The 21657-nt window shown below is 43.1% G+C and overlaps 1 protein-coding gene across 2 annotated transcripts in view; it reads left to right on the forward strand.

The window, feature by feature from the left end:
* LOC111974538 (MLX-interacting protein-like) overlaps positions 1-21657 on the forward strand; it is a 55114-nt gene that overhangs the window by 17433 nt on the left and 16024 nt on the right. For both annotated transcript variants that reach the window (XM_024002297.2, XM_070447034.1), the window contains exons 2-16: positions 7449-7555; positions 7871-7956; positions 8228-8317; positions 9016-9057; positions 10645-10885; positions 13652-13741; positions 13941-14035; positions 14195-14795; positions 15209-15303; positions 15409-15520; positions 15820-15932; positions 16085-16192; positions 16740-16867; positions 16983-17106; positions 17491-17620. In XM_024002297.2, the coding sequence (XP_023858065.1) occupies positions 7449-7555; positions 7871-7956; positions 8228-8317; positions 9016-9057; positions 10645-10885; positions 13652-13741; positions 13941-14035; positions 14195-14795; positions 15209-15303; positions 15409-15520; positions 15820-15932; positions 16085-16192; positions 16740-16867; positions 16983-17106; positions 17491-17620 (2162 nt within the window). The remainder of the gene's footprint in view (positions 1-7448; positions 7556-7870; positions 7957-8227; positions 8318-9015; positions 9058-10644; positions 10886-13651; positions 13742-13940; positions 14036-14194; positions 14796-15208; positions 15304-15408; positions 15521-15819; positions 15933-16084; positions 16193-16739; positions 16868-16982; positions 17107-17490; positions 17621-21657) is intronic.

The following is a 21657-nucleotide window of genomic DNA, read 5'->3' on the forward strand; positions in this document are numbered from 1 at the left end:
CCCCACTGCCACCATGGGGCACTCTGTTCACAACATTGACATCAGCAAACCTGCTCGCCCACACGACTCCATACACGTGGGCTGTGATTGGATGGCCGGCTGTGACACAGCCTGGGATCGAACCCGTGTCTGTAGTGATGCCTCAAGAACTGCGATGCAGTGCATTTGACCACTGCGCAATTTGGGAGGCATGATCTGGCTGTATAATCAGCTTTTTGATAATCTGTCCACCTGACAGGTGTGGCATATCTTGGCAAAGAAGAAATTGTCACTAACAGAGATGTAAACAAAATTTGAGAGAAATAAGCTTTTTGTGCATTTGGAACATTTCTGGAATCTTTTATTTCAGCTAATGAAACATGGGACCAACACTTCACATGTTGCGTTTATACACTGCTCAAAAAAATAAAGGGAACACTTAAACAACACAATGTAACTCCGAGTCAATCACACTTCTGTGAAATCAAACTGTCCACTTAGGAAGCAACACTGATTGACAATAGATTTCACATGCTGTTGTGCAAATGGAATAGACAACAGGTGGAAATTATAGGCAATTAGCAAGACACCCCCAATAAAGGAGTGGTTCTGCAGGTGGTGACCACAGACCACTTCTCAGTTCCTATGCTTCCTGGCTGATGTTTTGGTCACTTTTGAATGCTGGCGGTGCTTTCACTCTAGTGGTAGCATGAGACGGAGTCTACAACCCACACAAGTGGCTCAGGTAGTGCAGCTCATCCAGGATGGCACATCAATGCGAGCTGTGTCAAGAAGGTTTGCTGTGTCTGTCAGCGTAGTGTCCAGACCATGGAGGCGCTACCAGGAGACAGGCCAGTACATCAGGAGATGTGGAGGAGGCCGTAGGAGGGCAACAACCCAGCAGCAGGACCGCTACCTCCGCCTTTGTGCAAGGAGGAGCACTGCCAGAGCCCTGCAAAATGACCTCCAGCAGGCCACAAATGTGCATGTGTCTGCTCAAACGGTCAGAAACAGACTCAATGAGGGTGGTATGAGGGCCCGACGTCCACAGGTGGGGGTTGTGCTTACAGCTCAACACCGTGCAGGACGTTTGGCATTTGCCAGAGAACACCAAGATTGGCAAATTCGCCACTGGCGCCCTGTGCTCTTCACAGATGAAAGCAGGTTCACACTGAGCACGTGACAGACGTGACAGAGTCTGGAGACGCCGTGGAGACCGTTCTGCTGCCTGCAACATCCTCCAGCATGACCGGTTTGGCGGTGGGTCAGTCATGGTGTGGGGTGGCATTTCTTTGTGGGGCCGCACAGCCCTCCATGTGCTCGCCAGAGGTAGGCTGACTGCCATTAGGTACCGAGATGAGATCTTCAGACCCCTTGTGAGACCATATGCTGACACATGCACATTTGTGGCCTGCTGGAGGTCATTTTGCAGGGCTCTGGCAGTGCTCCTTCTGCTACTTCTTGCACAAAGGCGGAGGTAGTGGTCCTGCTGCTGGGTTGTTGCCCTCCTACGGCCTCCTCCACGTCTCCTGATGTACTGGCCTGTCTTCTGGTAGCGCCTCCATGCTCTGGACACTACGCGGAAAGACACAGCAAACCTTTTTGCCACAGCTCGCATTGATGTGCCATTCTGGATGAGCTGCACTACCTGAGCCACTTGTGTGGGTTGTAGACTCCGTGTCATGCTACCACTAGAGTGAAAGCACCGCCAGCATTCAAAAGTGACCAAAACATCAGCCAGGAABCATAGGAACTGAGAAGTGGTCTGTGGTCACCACCTGCAGAACCACTCCTTTATTGGGGGTGTCTTGCTAATTGCTTATAATTTCCACCTTTTGTCTATTCCATTTGCACAACAGCATGTGAAATTTATTGTCAATCAGTGTTGCTTCCTAAGTGGACAGTTTGATTTCACAGAAGTGTGATTGACTTGGAGTTACATTGTGTTGTTTAAGTGTTCCCTTTATTTTTTGGAGCAGTGTATTTTAGTGCAGTGTAGAAAGGTGATCCGAGAGCAGCGCTGCCTATTTTTCAGTATCGACACATGCTTCAACGACGCATTTAACAAACGTTCTCTGCATGGTGTTTTGACAAACGCATGTTAAGTCTTCGGCCGTTGGAACGATGCGTCGTTAAAACACTCCTAAGTGAGTCATTGTCGCTGTTCACCGTTTACTCCCGATTTAACAGGGTGTTTTATCCTGAATATTGCGAGTTAAGACAAACAGTTAACAACATTAGAAAGCTAAAATTCCCCTATTTAACCATACGTCACCCACATTCCATGGGTGTACATTTGTTTACCTTGTGTTTGATTTGTTTAGTTTAAACTTGGTGGGCAGGCTTTTGTTAAAAATGTAACAAAGTAGACTAATGATTCAGGAAAAAATACACTGCCTTTTACCAAAACAATGTTTTTGTTGCACGTTTCAGTATGGAACCTGCCTAGAAGTAGGGCTGTTGTAACCAATTCCAAGTGGCACACTAGCGGTTCGCAAGTCTACTTTGAATTTGTGATTAAGCAAGGAATGTAGCTTGTCTATAGTTTTGTTTGTGTATCCCATCAGTTAGATACGTTTTATAAGCAGTATTTCTATAGACCTAATGGGATCTTTTGTGTGCAGCATGCGTGTGAATAGACTAGAGGGAGTGGTCTGATCAGAATTGAGTGAGGCATGGAGGGTAGAGAGAATGTAGGGGAAAGAACTGGGATCACTTGGCCTTGGTTTATTTTTTGTTGTTTTAAACAAATGGAACACTAGAATCAATGGTAAATAAAGGTTGTCTTTGTGACAATATTGTACCTTTCCCTACCGGGCATCCACAGTTTACCTGCCCCGGGCCATTGGGCAACCTTTAATGTCAACCCAACATTGCATTTTCCCCCAGAATCTCATGGAAAGTTCAAAAGGGGAAAGATAGTTCCCGGGCAGGAATTGTGCTCATGTTTAAATAGGGCAACAAGCGGATATGGCAGTGACGTCACCGGTGACGCTCGTCCATTTCTGACTCATCCTCTCTGTCCCAACTGAAACCGGAACTTCTACAGAAGTGTAAGCTGGAGCGTTGTGTGAGGCAACCCATCTGTGTAGAGCGACCAACTAAACACTGGAATTAGCAATGGATGTTCCCCCTACAGACATGGTTGTGGCGCAACCTGTTAGTCCTACACATATGAATGACCCGTTGTTCCTGTTTTTTTCTTGTCCTGTTGACAGCCTCTGTCTTCCTATGTTTGACTCAGCCCCATGAACTGCACTTTTAGTTATAGTAAACAGATTATACTAGGCCAGGGATTCCAAAACCTTTTTGGGCACGACCCATAGGGTGGTGCACAATTGGCCCAGCGTCGTCCGGGTTTGACCGGTGTAGGCTGTCATTGTGAATAAGAATTTGCTCTTAATTGACTTGCCTAGTAAATAAAGGTTACATCATTTTTTTATGTTGATAGTGAAAAATGCTTGCGACCCCAACCAAGTGAGAAACATGTAATTAACAGCCAATGTTAACTTTTTTTATTTGGGGCTATGGCAGTTGATTGAAAAACATTCTAACAGTATTTCTGATTGTCTTCTCAAATCACCATCACATAGCCTACTTTTAATGTGGGGCTATGTCAGTCAATTGCAAATTACTGACATAATGTATATTATCTCACCACCACTAATGAGATGGGTGTGCTTAATGCATGTCGAGTTGGAGATTCTCAAAGTCAGGGTGCGTTTTTGGACAGTGCGCACCTCATCTCTGCTGTCACATCCAACCTGGATCGATATTTGGTTTTAATGCAGACGAGAGCACTGAATCCAGCTACACTACAGATACACTACATGACCAAAAGTATGTGGACACCTCGTTGAACATATCTTTCCAAAATCATTGGTATTAATATGGAGTTGGTCCCCCTTTTGCTGCTATAATAGCCTCCAGACTTCTAGGAAGGCTTTCCTCTAGATGTTGGAACATTGCTGCAGGGACTTGCTTCCATTCAGCCACGAGCATTAGTGGGGTCGGGCACTGATGTTGGATGATTAGGCCTGGCTCGCAGTCAGCTTTCCAATTCATCCAAAAGGTGTTCAATGGGTTTGAGATCATGGCTCTGTGCAGGCCAGTCATGTTCTTCCACACCGATCTCGAGAAACCATTTCTGTATGGACCTCGCTTTGTGCATGGGGGCATTGTCATGCTGAAACAGGAAAGAGCTTTCCCCAAACTGCTGCCACAAAATTGGAAGCACAGAATCATCCTGAATGTCATTGTATGCTGTACCGTTAAGATTTCCCTTCACTGGAACTAAGGGGCATAGCCCGAACCTTGAAAAACAGTCCCAGACCATTATTCCTCATCCACCAAACTTTACAGTTGGCACTATGCATCCGCCAAACCCAGATTCTTCCGTCGCACTGCCAGATGGTGATGCGTGATTCATCACTCCAGAGAACGTGTTTCCACTGCTCCAAAGTCCAATGGCGTCGAGCTTTACACCATTCCAGCCGATGTTTGGCATTGCGCATGGTGTTCTTAGGCTTGTGTATGGCTGCTTGGCCATGGAAACCCATTTCATGAAGCTCCCGACCAACAGTTATTGTGCTGACGTTGCTTCTAGAGATAGTTTGGAACTCTGTAGTGATTGTTGCAACCGAGGACAGATTATTTTTACTCGCTACGTGCTTCAGCACTTGGTGGTTCCTGTTCTATGAGCTTGTGTTCCCTACCACTTCGCGGTTGAGCCGTTGTTGCTCCTAGACGTTTCCACTTCACAATAACAGCACTTACAGTTGACCGGGGCAGCTCTAGCAGGGCAGAAATTTGACAAACTGACTGTTTGGAAAGGTGGCATCCTATGACGGTGCCACGCTGAAGAGCTCAGTGATTTTCAACAAGGCCATTCCACTGCCAATGTTTGTCTATGGAGATTGCATGGCTGAGTGCTCAATTTTATAAACCTGTCACCAACGGGTGTGGCTGAAATAGCCAAATACGTTATCTGCACCATTCGGTCACATGACAGCTCAATCAGCTGTTAGATTTTACTTACTGGCACATCAACTGAGCCAGGATCACAGTCAAACGGATTGGGAAGTAGGTCCCAAAGTGTTCTTCTAATCGATGGAGGTGAGCAGTCATCACTCGTGTGGGACACTTACTGATACTGTACTCAGAGCATGCTCTGACCAACTGGCAAGTGTCTTCACTGACATTTTCAACCTGTCTCTGACTGAGTCTGTAATACCTACATGTTTTAAGCAGAGCACCCTAGTCCCTGTGCCCAAGAACACCAAGGTAACCTGCCTAAATGACTACCGACATGTAGCACTCACATCTGTAGCCATGAAGTGCTTTGAATGGCTGGTCATGGCTCACATCAACACCATAATCCCAGAAATCCTAGAACCATTCCAATTCGCATACCGCCCCAACAGATCCACAGATGAAGCAACCTCTATTGCTCTCCACACTGCCCTTTCCCACCTGGACAAAAGGAACACCTACGTGAGAATGCTGTTCATTGACTACAGCACGGTGTTCAACACCATAGTGCCCTCAAAGCTCCTCACTAAGCCAAGGACCCTGGGACTAAACACCTCCCTCTGCAACTGGATCCTGGACTTCCTGACGGGCAGCCCCCAGGTGGTAAGGGTAGGCAACAACACATCCGCCACGCTGGTCCTCAACACGGGGGCCCCTCTGGGGTGTGTGCTTAGTCCCCTCCTGTACTCCTTGGTCACCCACTACTGCGTGGTCAAGCACGACTCCAACACCATCAATAAATTTGCCGACGACACAACGGTGGTAGGCCTGATCACATACAACGATGAGACAGCCTATAGGGAGGTGGTCAGAGGCCTGGCATTGTGGTGCCAGGACAACAACCTCTCCCTCAACATGATCAAGACAAAGGAGCTGATCATGGACTACATGAAAAGGAGGGCTGAGCACACCCCCGTTCTCATCGATGGGGCTGTAGTGGAGCAGGTCGAGAGCTTTATTAAGTTCCTTGGTGTCCACATCACCAACAAACTATCATGGTCCAAACACACCAAGACATTTGTGAAAAGGGCACGACAAGGCCTATTCTGCCTCAGGAGACTGAAAAGATTTGGCATAGGTCCTCAGATCTTCAAAAAGTTCTACACCTGCACCATTGAGAGCATCCTGACTGGTTGCGTCACCTCCTGGTATGGCAACTGCTCGGCATCCGACCGGAAGGCACCACAGAGGGTAGTGCGTACGGCCCAGTACATCACTGGGGCCAAGCTTCCTGCCATCCAGGACCTCTAAACCTGGCACTGTCAGAGGAAGGCCCTAACAATTGTTAAAGACTCCAGCCACCCTAGGCATAGACACGGCAAGCGGTACCAGAGCACCAAGTCTATGTCCAAAAGACTGCTTAACAGTTTCTACCTCCAAGCCATAAGACTGCTGAACTGTTAATCAAATGGCTACCCGACTATTTGCATTGACCCCCCCCTGTTTTTACGCTGCTGCTCCTCGCTGTTCATTATCAATGCATAGTCACTTTACCCCTACCTACATGTATATATTACCTCGACTTAACCTGAACCCCTTGTATATAGCTTCGTCATTATTATTTTGTGTTACTTTTTTAATTTAGGTAATATTTTCCTAACTCTTATTTTTCTTAACTGCATTGTTGGTTAATGGCTTGTAAGTTAGCATTTCACGGTAAGGTTGTATTCGGCGCATGTGACAAATACAATTGTGTTATATTTTTCTGTTAGATACATGCACCGCCAAGGGAAGGGGGCATGGTTCACTTTTGAAAGACTCTCCAATAAGAATTATTTCCTCTGAATCCACTGATTGTCACTCATCTGTATAATGTTTTTGTATTTCCCCTGCATGCGTGCTTGCGTTCAGTTCATTCAGTTTCCCAAATATGTCAGTTACATAGACAAGGAGACACATTTTCTTTTCATTACACAGAAAGTCAACCAAGTCTTTTTTTAAATTTTAATCCTTTTTTATTTGTTTTACATCCATTGTCAATGACGGCAGTTCCTCTCTCAATGCGAAAAATCTTTCCAACACTCCCCCTCGATTACCACCAAGCCTCGGTGTGAAATAGAACATGAAGTTGTTCATGATTGATAGAACATGCTAAAACCTCCACTGCCTTGTCTTTGCCTCACCTATGCTCTCTGCCTCTCACTGTTGTGTTTTGTGTAGTCTCCAGTGTCAACGGTGGCCTACTTAGTCCCTATGGATGCATGTGTTATGTTGGCCTTTTCAGAGTTGGAGTCATGGAGTGTGTCTACTGTCAAGGCAGCCTGCCTACACTTAGGATAAAGGGAAGGTCGAGCTGTCTGAAATCAGGGGTGACATCCATATTTGTTCTATGAAAACCTCTAACTCCACTGTTAACATTACCTCTTGATTTTGCCAACCTGCACCTTTCCCACTTGAGTAGGTCTTTTAGATGCTTGTGTTATCTTCTGCCTTTTCAGCGGCAAGTTGGTGTCGCCAAAATGGAAGAACTTCAAAGGACTGAAGTTGCTGTGGAGAGACAAGATCCGGCTCAACAATGCTATCTGGAGGGCCTGGTACATGCAATGTAAGAGCTCCACACATGGCTTCATACTCTACTCTGTCTCTCACTAAAAACAGTAACCCCACTGTTGTAACGAAGTAACAACCAGGTTTAACTTGGCTGAAAGAAGTATGGGATTAACGCTTGTGCAGGGGTATCCAGGGTTGGGTTTGGAGAGCCACTGAACGGCACTTGAATCACCTTCTGATTGAGAAGTATAGTCTACAGTTAATGTGTACAAATCATATTTAATCAATCTGGGTAAATTGATATCTGCTTAGTGAAGTGGTGTGTTATTTTCACTCAACTGGTAGCTCTTGCATGTGTTCTACTCTACAGATGTGGAGAAGCGAGAGAACCCTGTCTGCCATTTTGTTACTCCTCTGGATGGGACCGTGGACATGGAGGACCATCGTTCGGCAGAGGTAAGGAAGGGATGTGGATTGCTGGCTATATAGGCAACACTACCATACCGCTGCTTCACCCTAATAACCAGACTCTTCTCTCTGATCACTTTTTTATCCCATACGTATCGTTTTGGCTCCTTCGCATGTTACTCTTCATTATCAATTATATTTAAAAAAATTCCTCCTCTGTTCCACTCCCACCCATGTCTCTCACCCCTCCTTACTGCTTACCACTTTTCTGTCAACCTCTTCCCACATTCTTTTCTCCCTCCCCCTCTATCTTCTGTAGGCAATAGCCACAGAGGGGAAATATTGGAAAAGAAGAATTGAAATTGTAATTCGAGAGTATCACAAGTGGAGGACATATTTCAAGAAACGGGTAGAGTAATGGATTTAGTTATTTCCTGAAATGGTGCCTTTTCTGTGTTTAGATTAAAGTACCGCAATGTTAGGCCTCTTGAGTGGCGGAGCGGTCTAAGGCTGCAGTGCTTGAGGCATCACTACAGACCCGGGTTCGATCCCGGGCTGTGTCACAGTTGGCCGTGACCGGGAGACACATTTGGCCCAGCGTCATTCGGGTTAGGGGAGGGTTTAGCTGGCCGGGATTTCCTTGTCCCATCTCTAGCGACTCCTTGTGGCGGGCCGGACGCCTGCAAGCTGACTTTGGCCGTCAGCTGGACAGTGTTTCCTTTGACACATTGGTGCTGCTGGCTTCCGGGTTAAGCGAGCAGTGTGTCAAGAAGCAGTGCGGCTTGACAGGGTCATGTTTCGGGGGACGCATGGCTCTTGACCTTCGCCTCTCCCGAGTCCGTAGGGAAGTTGCAGCGATGGGACAAGACTGTAACTACCAATTGGATATCACGAAAAAGGGGTAAAATGAAAAATAAAAACATTTAAAAAGTACCGCTATGTCGCAATAAAACAAAGTTGACTCGTGTTTAAGACTAAGCAGCAGTATGCCTATTTTAGGTTCTTGTCAGTTGCTTTAACTGGCTCGTGAGGCAACCAGTTGAATATCATGTTATTCATTCAATATATGAATCTGCCAATTAACATTGATTTTCCAATTTGTCACAGTTACAGAAGCACAAGGATGATGATCTATCAAGCCTTCTCAAGGTATGCATTCTAAGCGTTCTTGTGTGTGGTGCTGCCTCTATTCAAATTTGGTAATAGCAAAGTAGTGTGAGGGAAAATAAGGTTAACACCCAAATAATCCCAACATCTGAAATCTAATGTGAAAATGGAAAATAATAGGTTATTAATGTCACAGAATGAATTCATTAAAGTTGTAGGTTATGTTCTAATGCTGTTTTGAGTACACATACACTCACTCTCCTACGTATTTATTTGGACAGTGAAGTTAAAACTTTTAATTTGTCTCTATACTTCAGCATTTTGGATTTGAGATCAACTTTTTCATATCAGGGAACACTACAGAATGTCACCTTTTATTTGAGGGTATTTTCATACATATCTGTTTTACCGTTTAGAAATGTAAGCACTTTATGCATCTAGTTCTCCCATTTGAAAGTGTCAATAGTATTTGGGCAAATTCACTTATGTGTATTAAAATAGTCAAAGTTTAGTATTTGGTCCCATATTCCTAGCACGCAATGACTACATCCAGCTTGTGACTCTACACATTTGTTGGATGCATTTGCAGTTTGTGTTAGTTGTAAATTAGATTATGTTGTGCCCAATATAAATTAATGGTAAATAATGTATTGTGTAATTTTGTACTCTTTTATTATAAAGAAGATTATAATATGTTTCTGAACACTTCTACATTCATGTGGATACTACCATGATTTCAGAAGATCTGGAATGAATCGTGAATGAGTTAGGCACGAAGATCATACCCCCAAGACATGCTAACCGCTCACCAGTACCAATAACCGGGGAGGTTAGCATTTTTTGGAGGGAGTATGCTATTTATGCCTCTGTAACTTTCTATCTCATCGTTATTCACGATTCATTCATGATTACCTGTAATCAATGTAGCATGCACATTAATGTATAAGTGTTCAGAATCATATTCTATTCTTATTTCCAATAAAAGTGACTCAAAAATGACACTACATTATTTACCATTCATTTCTATTGAGCACAACATAATCTGAAACACAGCGTAAACAAACTGCAAATGCATCCAAGTTTGTTGAGTCAGAAGCTTGATGTAGTCATGCGTGCTAGAAATATGGGACCAAATACTGAACTTTTGACTACTTTAATACAAAAGTGAATTTCTCCAAATACTTATGACGCCTTCAAAAGCGGGCACTAGAGACATAAAGTGCTTTCATTTCTAAACGGAAAAACAGAATATATATGAGCATGCCCTCAAATAAAAGGTACTGTCACATCATATGAAACATTGGATCTCAAATCCAAAATGCTGGAGTATAGAGTCAAATTAAAAGTTTCAGCTTCACTGTCCAAATAAATACGTAGGGGAGTATAGTGAGCCTACTTCAATTGTGCAAACAAACACCGCTTGGTGCATAATTATTCCAATCAGTCTTTCTGATGTCTCATCAGAAAGACTGATTGGAATCAATTTGAGTATGCGATGTGCATGTTTCATAATTGTTTTATCTTACTATGTTAAGTAGATTAGTTGTGTGACTATGCTGTATAATATGTGCACTGCATGTTTTTTTGTGTAACTGACTGGCTGGCTTGTTGCATTTTGAACACCCCAAGGGGCCGGAAGAACAGTTTTCGCTGTTTGGGGAGGTCTTTCCAGACACCTTCCGTGTGTCCCTTTATCAGGATGAGGAAATGGCTGGGCGCCGCATTGCTCGCAAGAGCCGTGAGTCACCCGTCCCCATGGAGATGGACCCACTCTTTGACATGGACGTGCTGATGTCAGAGTTTTCTGACACACTCTTCTCCACGCTGGCCTCCCACCAGCCCATGGCCTGGCCCAATCCCAGGGAAATAGGTGAGGGCCCGCCGCCAACATCCCATTCCATACACCAGGGCTTATCAACTATATTCTTACAGGGGCCAGATTTGAAGAAGGTTATTTACAGTGGGGAAATAACACATTTGTTTTGAAAATAATTTGGTTTTTCAATCATGTCACTAAATGTTTTATCCCTCCCCTGTAGTCCCAAATTAAGTCAATTTAATTGATTGAAGATGTCACAAAAAAACAAACATCTGATATGCATATTTTGTCTAGATACAGTGCATTCAGAAAGTATTCACACCCCTTTGACATTTTCATTTTTTTAAATTACGGAGTGGGATTTAAATGAATTATTATTAAATTAAAATAATGTTTTTGTCAAAAGTTTACATAAAATACTCTGTCAAAGTAGATTATATTTTTTATTTTTTTGTATTAATGGAAAATAAAACAAGTATTCACCCCCCTGAGTCAATACATGTTAGAATCACCTTTGGCAGCGATTACAGCTGTGAGTCTTTCTGGGTAAGTCTATCTGTCTGGATTGTAAAATATTTTCCCATTCTTTAAAAAATGTGTCAAGCTCTGTCAAGTTGGTTGAAGTCTTGCCATAGATGTTCAAGTCGATTTAAGTAATAAAAAAAACTGTATCTAGGCCACTCAGCAACATTCAATGTCATCTTGGTAAGCAACTCAAGTGTAGATTTGGCCTTGTGCTTTAGGTAATTGTTCTGCTGAAAGGTAAATTTGTCTGTTTGAAAGCAGACTGAACCAAGTTTTCCTCTAGAATGTTGCTTGTGCTTAGCTCTATTCTGTTTTTGTTGTTGTTTTTTTACTCCCTAGTCCTTGCCGATGACAAGCATACCCAAAACATGATGCAGCCACCACCATTCTTGAAAATATTAATAGTGGCACTCAGTGATGTGTTGTGTTGGATTTGCCCCAAACGTAACACTTGTATTCAGAACAAAAATCTATTTTTTTTGCTGTGTTACTTTAGTGCCTTATTGCAAACAGGATGCATGTTTTGGAATATTTGCATTCTGTACAGGCTTCCTTCTTTTCATTGTCATTTATGATAGTATTGTGGAGTAACTACAATATTGTTGATCCATCCTCAGTCATCTCCTATTACAGCCATTAAACCCTAACTGTTTTAAAATCACCATTGGCCTCATGGTGAAATCCCTGAGCTGTTTCCTTCCTCTCCAGCAACTGATTTAGGAAAGGCGCCTGTATCTGTAGTCACTGGGTGTATTGATACACCATCCAAAGTGTTAAATTCATAACTGCACTATGCTCAAAGGGATATTCAATGTCTTTTTTATTTATTTACCTATCTACCAATAGGTGGTCTTTCTTTGCGAGGCATTGGAAAACCTACCTGATCTTTGTTGAATCTGTGTTTGAAATTCACTGCTCGACCGAGGGACGTTACAGATAATTGTGTGTGTGTGTGTGGGGTACAGAGATGGGGTAGTAATTTAAAAATCACGTTAAACACCATTATTGAACACGGAGTCCATGCAATTTATTGTTCTATATTTTTACCAGGGAAGTTGACTGAACACATTCTCATTTAAAGCAACGACCTGGGGAATAATTACAGGGGAGAGGAGGGGGATGAATAAGCCAATTGGAAGCTGGGGATAATTAGTTGGCCATGATGGTCAGATTGGGAATTTATCTAGGACACCGGGGTTAACACGCCTACTCTTACAATAATTGCAATGGGATCTTTAGTGACCACAGAGAGTCAGGACACATGTTAAACATTCAATCTGAGAGATGATGCCCTAAACAGGGCAATGTCCCCAATCACTGCCCTGGGGCATTGGGATATTTTTTTAGACCAGAGAAGAGTGCCTCCTACTGGCCCTCCAACACCACTGCTAGCAGCATCTGGTCTTCCACGCAGGGACCAACCAGAACCAACCCTGCTTATCTTCAGAGGCAAGCTTGCAGTGGGATGCAGGGTGGTATGCTTCTGGCCTGCAGGGTGGTTATGCTCATTTTTACTCCTGAACCTATTTAGGCTTACCATAACAAAAGGATTGAATACGTATTGACTCGAGACATTTCAGCTGTAAATGTTTTATTAATTTGTAAACATTTCTAAAAACATAATTCCAGTTTGACATTATGGGGTTTTGTGTGTAGATCAGTGACACAAAATCTACATTTTCTCCATTTTAAAATGTAGTCTGTAACACAACAAAATGTGGTAAAATGTATGTAAAGTAGATCATGAAGCTCAGCAGACTACGAAACAAGCGATGTTGCAGGCTAGATGTTGATCGGATAAAGGTTATGATAGCCACATCTGAGTCTGATGTTTTTTAAACTCAAATCACGCTCTGCTGTATCAGGCAGTGTAGTGATCTCATCTGCGGTGAAAGAGCCAATAGGCGGGAAAACAGACCCTGTACCCCTGTTAGCAGCTCTGATTTGCTGGAACTTGTATGTTGGGTGATATTGACTGACAGCACTTAATGGTTGGGACTACAGGAAAACAGATTGTCCCATTGGAGAATATTGAACGAGGGCTCCTTTTGGCACTTAACATTGGATTTTGGGGGGATTGTTTTGGCTGTTCTTTTTATTAATGTTCAGAATTGATCAAAGGGCCATTCTAAATTGATAAACGGGCCTGATCTGGCCCGCGGGCCGACAGTTGAATAGCACTGCCATACACCAAGCCTTTTTCTATTTACTCAGATCCACCCAAACCTTCCTCCAACCAGATCTATAGGAAAAGTCTGTTTTTTATTCACACCCCATCCATGTTTCCCATAGCTCATGCAGGGAACGCAGACATGATCCAGCCTGGACTCATCCCCCTACAGCCCAACCTGGACTTCATGGACTCCTATGAGCAATTACAAGGTAATGACAATGCACTCTGCCACAACGACAAACTCTAAATAATGTCACTTGCACAGTGCACCAACTCTTTAACAGGTCCCTGGAGCACCATGTTACTCTCATACGGTAAGTGTAATACAGCAGGTGGCATATCCTAACACTTATGAGGGTAGAGTGAATGTTATACTAATTCTAACTAACCTAGAGACTCTTCTTCCAGACTTATTTCACAGCCTCCGTCAGCCCATCTTCCCCTCTGCTTCCCTCACTGCCTCATCTGCCACTCCTCTACACAGCAGCAGCTCTCAATCCCAGGTAAACCCCAACCCTTGGCCCGGTCCCTGTGAACCTCAACCCAAACACACCCCCAGACCTAACACACCTGCCTTTTATTCTTAGATGTTTTCACAACATCTTACTAGCTGATAACATTATAAATGTGCTATCTTTGCTCTTGTCCTTGTGACTTGATAGGGCCAGCTTCTCTCCTCCATGCACCTCTCAGCTGACCTCCTGTCCGCCAGTCATGACCACAGACTCATCGCCTCCCCAGCCCCCCTGACTATCTCCTCCCTCATGTCCAATCAAACCAGTGGGACCAGTGGAAGCCCCTCTTACGTACAGAACTACATGCCTCTGTTCTCTGGGCCGGTGCCCTCTAGTGCTCATGCTGGAGGCTCCTCCCTCATGCAACACTCAGCCCTTCCCACAGTGCGGCACACCCAGCCCTGCCAGGGTGCTGCCACCCCAACACTAGTAGCCCCCCCACCCCTAGACGATGCCACAAGCCTGGACGGTTCCCCGCCCTCATCTGTCATCACACATACAACCACCTCCACTGTTATACCCAGTGATGCTGCCACCACCTTCAGTCACGGCTCTGACTTCAGCTCCCTAAACCGGGCACCTCCACCACCACCCCTCCAGCCCCTGGCACCCTCACCTGCCGCCACCCCACAACACCCCCAGACTTTCGCCCGGCCCAGACCCATCCAGCCCTCTTGCTCCAACAAAAAGACACGCCGTGTGCAAAGGATTGTTCCTGCCATCTCCTCGTCTCACCTCATCCTAACAGGTGAGTTAATCACATCACAAAAGGTTTAGCTGTTGCTGAATAAGAATGGTGGATTGATTTAATATCAAATGTAATATTGAATTAATACATGCCTAGCCGGTGCTACCCAGAAAAAAACGACCACATTAGAAACAATAGTATTTATTGAAGTGGGGGATTACTGCTCCACTAGAGCTGTCTGATCTCACCACTAGGTGGTGCTACCCCCTATCATTATATAGTCAGTCACTATTGTAATGAAAAACTAAATGAAAACTAGTCAATGTTTGTAGGCGATTCAGCCGAAATGATCCTAGCAAAGATCATCAATGACATCCAGGCTCAATATTAGACATTAAATACATGAGACAGTCAGCATTTACCCTGTGGTTTTAATGTCAAAGGCCCTGACAGATGATGTTTTGCTGTCCCAGGGCATACCAGTGCAGTGATTGTTACTCCAAAAGCCCTGAAAGCAAATGTGGTTCCCTCAACTGGCGTGGTTATCGGCTCCTCCAGCCTATCAAGGGTAAGACCCGGTCTGCTCTGAATCGCCCCCTTTGCATTCAACTGTTTTAATTAAGATCGTTTTCATTTACTTTGTGTTTTATTTCTTCGCATCCCTCTATCTCAGGCTCCTGGATTTCACATCCTTCCACAGACTCCGAAGTCTCCCCAGCTCATTATCCCTAAAGAGGAGACCTACTCTTCCAACCGCAAGAAACAAGAACCCTCCACAAGTACTGGTGAGAGTGACATACGCCAGGCCCTTACTTTTTTTGTTATATGTATGTACACTAAACTCAGTCATGTGTCACAGGGTGCTTTCCTCCAGTCAAACCTAAGCTATCAATCTATTAGCTCTACATGTGCATACAGGATGTGGCATGGTAACACATTCATACACATTGTTTTGGAATGTTTACAGTACTGATCTGCTTCCCATAAAATGAATGAATTGTCTTTAATGTGAGTTGGTGCTCACTGGTGTAGCAGTCTTTGTTATGATGGTTTTTGGTAAGTGTGGATAATTTGTGTCTCCCAGGGCATGAGGACCGTGGCTCAGGTCAGGGGTCACTGTGTGGGTCAGAGCAGGTCTCCAGTCCTCAGTCTCCACACAGCAGCTGCATTGCCCTTTCCAAGAACGAGTCCAACCAGGTAACAACAGCCCACCCTCCTGCCTACTATTCTCTGTCTGTGTATGACTCCAGCTTTTTCAAGCAGGTCCAGTGTTGTGTGCCTGCCGTTGAAGCATTGCAGACTAATCATTCTGATTATGTGTGTGTCTGTTCTCTCCCTGTCTGTTCCAGAGCCGTAGGGTGACCCATATCACTGCTGAACAGAAGAGGCGCTTTAACATCAACATTGGCTTCAAAATGCTGTGCAGCCTGATTCCTGCTCTCAAGTCCCAGTCCAATGTAAAGCCATGTCTGTCTGTCATCTGTCTACTGAGTCCTCCTACTAATATCTTCCAGATCTAGCTTTTGATGGCTTTTATTTAAAGATCAGTTCAGAAGCATAGTGTTTGCACATCCTATTATGTTCAGGTACAGGGTACAAATATAGTATCCCTTTCATACACAGACCAAAATCCCACACATTTACCATGCCTGCTTTTCTATACCAGATTTTGCATATATATGAAGGGGGTAGGGGGTAAAAAACCCATTGTAAATTAAAAGCCCTATAACCAAATACAGTTATCGGGGCTGTGTGAATGGTTCTATGCTTTTTCTGCAGGTAAATTCATTAACACTTCCATTGTTTAACACCTCTCTAATGTGAAATGTAAACAGCACCCATGGTTTAATTTTCTTTTACAGGTAATATATCACATCTTCTGTCTGAAATGGTAAAGCCATGAAAGAATGATACATACCCACACATTGTTGAATGCTCCAGCAGTTGACGACGTGTCATGACCTTTCCAATATCGCCACCTATTCTTGTTGTGTTTGATACCAGATCAGTAATGCAGGCACGCTGCAGAAGACAGTGGAGTACATAAGGAAGCTGCAGCAGGAGAGGCAACMGATGCAGGAGGAGACCAAAAGGCTACGGGAGGAGATTGAGGAGGTCAATGCCTCCATAAAGTATGTACTGCCTCACTGTTATCTCTCTTATCTGAGTAGACGAGTTCAGGACACAGTTTGAGTATGAGTATACATGACATAGTAATCTGATCTGTGTGTTATTGCTGTGCCACAGTGTGTGTCAGGAGCAGCTGCCTGCTACAGGTGTGCCCATCACACGCCACCGATTCGACCACATGCGGGAGAAGTTTGATGAGTACGTGAAGAGCCGCACCCTTCAGAACTGGAAGTTTTGGATCGTATCCTTTTTTACCCTTATCACTGACATTTAACATGACTTTTGCATTTAACATGACTTTGTCATAATGATATAAGATTCAATCAGGCTACTTTTAATATGTATTTAATTTATGTCAGATGGCTAGATTAGATGCTGTATATAGGCAAAGAAGAGCTATCATTTTTGACTGTCGGAAAAGGTTTCAGGGGGACTTGTGAAAGGTTACGACTGTAGAAAATGAAGTAGTATAATATAGGACTGTATACCATGAGCCATCTGAGTACATCTGAGGTCCTTTCTGCCAGAGAGGTTCGTTCATATGTCTTCTGAGATTGAAATTGGATGCAACTTTGGATCTGTTCCCTCAATAGTGTGTGTTTGACCCTTGACCACCAATCCTTAGTTCAGCATCATTATTAAACCCCTGTTTGAGTCCTTCAATGGGACTGTCTCCACCACAAGCAAAGGGGAGCTGTGTGAGACCACACTGCAATGGCTGGACCGTCACTGCTCCCTCCATGTGCTGAGGCCCAGTGAGTAGACTACACTCAATGCCCCAAACCTCTCACTCTCTCTCACACACGCACACAGCATATGTTTTATTGTCATTGTGGGGACCTAAAATAGATTTCTATTCAAAATTATATTTTCCCTAACTTTAATCCTAACCCCTAAACCTAACACCGAACCCTAATTCTAACACTAATGCTAACCTTAAACCTAAAATAGCCTTTGTCGTTGTAGCGACCTGGGAAATGTCCCCATGAGGGATAATTTTCCTTGTTTTATTATCCTTGTGGGGACTGTACCCACGAGGATAGTATACAAGCCCACACACACGTTTGTTTTACTATCCTTGTGTGGATCAAACAATTGACTCCCATTAACCTTTACCCCTAAATCTAACCCTAACCCCTAACCCTAATTGTAACCCTAAACTTAACCCCTGAGCCAAGGATAATAAAACCAAAAATCCACACAGACACACACCCACTCAATGTTTTCAATTAAATGGTTTCAAGATTCCCCCATGATTTTCCTGCAAATCAGTCTTCCTGTAGCTGAAGCGTCAGAGTAGGACAGTGAGGAGGTGGATAGAGAAGGGGCAGTTGGCAAATGGTTCCATTACAGCAGTGTTATTCAAATGGAATTGCAGTGGGATCGCAAAATAAAACATTTTCTTTCAGGGGGAGAACCAGAGTACGTATTATTTCATAGGACAATATATTAACGTTATTGAGAAAGATAATAAAAATATATACAGTACCAGGTAAAAGTTTGGCACACCTACTCATTCAAGGGTTTTTATTTATTTAGACTATTTTCTACATTGTAGAATAATAGTGAAGACATCAATACTATGAAATAACACATATGGAATCATGTAGTAACCAAARAAGTGTTAAACAACAAATATTTGAGATTCTTCAAAGTAGCCACCCTTTGCCTTGATGACAGCTTTGCACACTCTTGGCATTCTCTCAACCAGCTTCACCTGGAATGCTTTCCCAACAGTCTTGAAGGAGTTCCCACATATGCTGAGCACCTGTTGGATGCTTTTCCTTCACTCTGCAGTCCATTTCATCCCAAACCATCTCAATTGGTTTGAGGTCGGGTGATTTGTGGAGGCCAGGTCATCTGATGCAGCCCTCCATCACTCTCCTTCTTGGTCAAATAGCCTTTACACTGCCTGGAGGTGTGTTGGGTCATTGTCCTGTTGAAAAACAAATGATAGCCCCACTAAGATGTGGTAGCCATGCTGGTTAAGTGTGCCTTGAATTCTAAATAAATCACCATCAGTGTGACCAGAAAAGCACCCCCACACATCACACCTCCTCCTCCATGCTTCATGGTGGGAATCACGCATGCGGAGATGATCCATTCACCTACTATGCATCTCGCAAAGACACGGTGGTTGGAACCAAAAATCTCAAATTTGGACTTAGCAGACCAAAGGACAGATTTCCACCAGTCTAATGTCCATTGCTCGTGTTTCTTGGCCCAAGCATGTCTCTTCTTCTTATTGGTGTCCTTTAGTAGTGGTTTCTTTGCAGCAATTCGACCATGAAGGCCTGATTCATGCAGTCTCCTCTCAACAGTTGATGTTGAGATGTGTATGTTACTTGAACTCTGTAAAACATTTATTTGGGCTGCAATCTGCGGTGCAGTTAACTCTAATGGACTTATCCTCTGCAGCAGAGGTAACTATGGGTCTTCCTTTCCTGTGGTGGTCCTCATGAGAGCCAGTTTCATCATAGCGCTTGATGGTTTTTGCAACTGTACTTGAAGAAACTTTCAAAGTTCTTGAAATGTTCCATATTGACTGACCTTCATGTCTTAACTTCTCTGGGATATGTGGGACGCTAACGTCCCACTTGGCCAAAAGCCAGTAAAAATGCAGAGCGCCAAATTCAAATAAATTACTATAAAAATCTCACTTTCATGAAATCACACATGAAAGACACCAAATTAAAACTACACTTGTTGTGAATCCAGCCAACATGTCTGATTTCAAAAAGGATTTACGGCGAAAGCACACCAAATGATTGTTAGGTCACTACATAGCCACAGAAAAACACAGCCATTTTTCCAGCCAAAGAGAGGAGTAACAAAAAGCAGAAATAGAGATAGAATTAATTACTAACCTTTGATGATCTTCATCAGATGACACTCATAGGACTTCATGTTACACAATACATGTATGTTTTGTTCGGTAAAGTTCATATTTATATACAAAAATCTGAGTTTAGGCGGGACGCTACTGTCTCACTTGGCCAAAAGCCAGAGAAAATGCAGAGCGCCATATTCAAATAAATTACTATAAAAATCAAACGTTCATTAAATCACACATGAAAGATAACAAATTAAAGCTAAACTGGTTGTGAATCCAGCCAACATGTCAGAATTCAAATAGGCTTTTCGGCGAAAGCAAACGATGCTATTATCTGAGGATAGCACCATAGTAAACAGAGAGAGAAGCATATTTCAACCCTGCAGGCGCGACACAAAACGCAGAAATAAAAATATAATTCATGCCTTACCGTTGACGAGCTTCTGTTGTTGGCACTCCAATATAAACATCACAAATGGTCCTTTTGTTCGATTAATTCCGTCATATATATCCAAAATATCCATTTATTTGGCGCGTTTGATCCAGAAAAACACTGGTTCCAACTTGTGAAACGTGACTACAAAATATCTCAAAAGTTACCTGTAAACTTTGCCAAAACATTTCAAACTACTTTTGTAATACAACTTTAGGTATTTTTTAACGTAAATAATCGATAAAATTGAAGACGGGATGATCTGTGTTCAATACAGGATTAAAACAAACTGTAGCTAGCCTTCTGGTCATGCGCCTCTAACAAACAGGACACAACAAGTGACCCTGATTCAAAATGGCCGTACTTCTTCATTACACAAAGGAAAAACCCTCAACCAATTTCTAAAGACTGTTGACATCCAGTGGAAGCGGTAGGAACTGCAAGAAGGTCAATTAGAAATCTGTATTCCCAATGAAAACCCATTGAAAAGAGAGTGACCTCAAAAAAAAAAGAATCTGAATGGTTTGTCCTCGGGGTTTCGCCTGCTAAATAAGTTTTGTTATACTCACAGACATGATTCAAACAGTTTTAGAAACTTCAGAATGTTGTCTATCCAAATCTACTAACAATATGCATATCTTATCTTCTGGGGATGAGTAGCTGGCAGTTGAATTTGGGTATGCTTTTCATCCAAACGTGAAAATGCTGCCCACTATCCTAGAGAAGTTAAAGTGATGATGGACTGTCGTTTCCCTTTGCTTATTTGAGCTGTTCTTGCCATAATATGGACTTTGGTATTTTACCAAATAGGGCTATCTTCTGTATACCACCCCTTTCACAACACAAGTGATTGGCTCAAACACATTAAGAAGGAAAGAAATTCCACAAATGTAACTTTTTAACAAGGCACACCTGTTAATTGAAATTCATTCCAGGTGTCTACCTCATGAAGCTAGTTGAGAGAATGCCAAGAGTGTGCAAAACTGTCATCAAGGCAAAGGGTGGCTTCCTTGAAGAATCTCAAATATAAAATATATTTTGATTTGTTCAACACTTTTTTTTGGTTACTACATGACTCCATATGTGTTATTTCATAGTTTTGATGCTTTCACTATTATTCTACAATCTAGAAAATAGTACAAATAAATAAAAATCCTTCCTTGAATGAGTAGGTGTGTCCAAACCTTTCATGTGTATTGAGTAAATAAATGTACAGTACCTTCAGAAAGTATTCACACTTTTTACACATTTTGCTATGTTACATTGTGGGATTCAAATGGATTGAATTGGTTTTTTTTGTCAATGATCCACACACAATACTCTGTAATGTCAGTGGAAGAAAAATTCAAAGATGATTTGTTTTATATGGAAAAATTAAACACTAATATACTGTATCTTGATTAGATAAGTATTCAACCTCCTGAGTCAGTACATGTTAGAATCATCTTTGGCAGCGATTACAGCTGTGAGTGTTTTTGGGTCTCTAAGAGCTTTGCATACCTGGATTGTACAATATTTGCCCATTT

This window comes from Salvelinus sp. IW2-2015, linkage group LG15 (assembly GCF_002910315.2).
Source record: "Salvelinus sp. IW2-2015 linkage group LG15, ASM291031v2, whole genome shotgun sequence".
In the NCBI taxonomy this organism is placed as follows: domain Eukaryota; kingdom Metazoa; phylum Chordata; class Actinopteri; order Salmoniformes; family Salmonidae; genus Salvelinus; species Salvelinus sp. IW2-2015.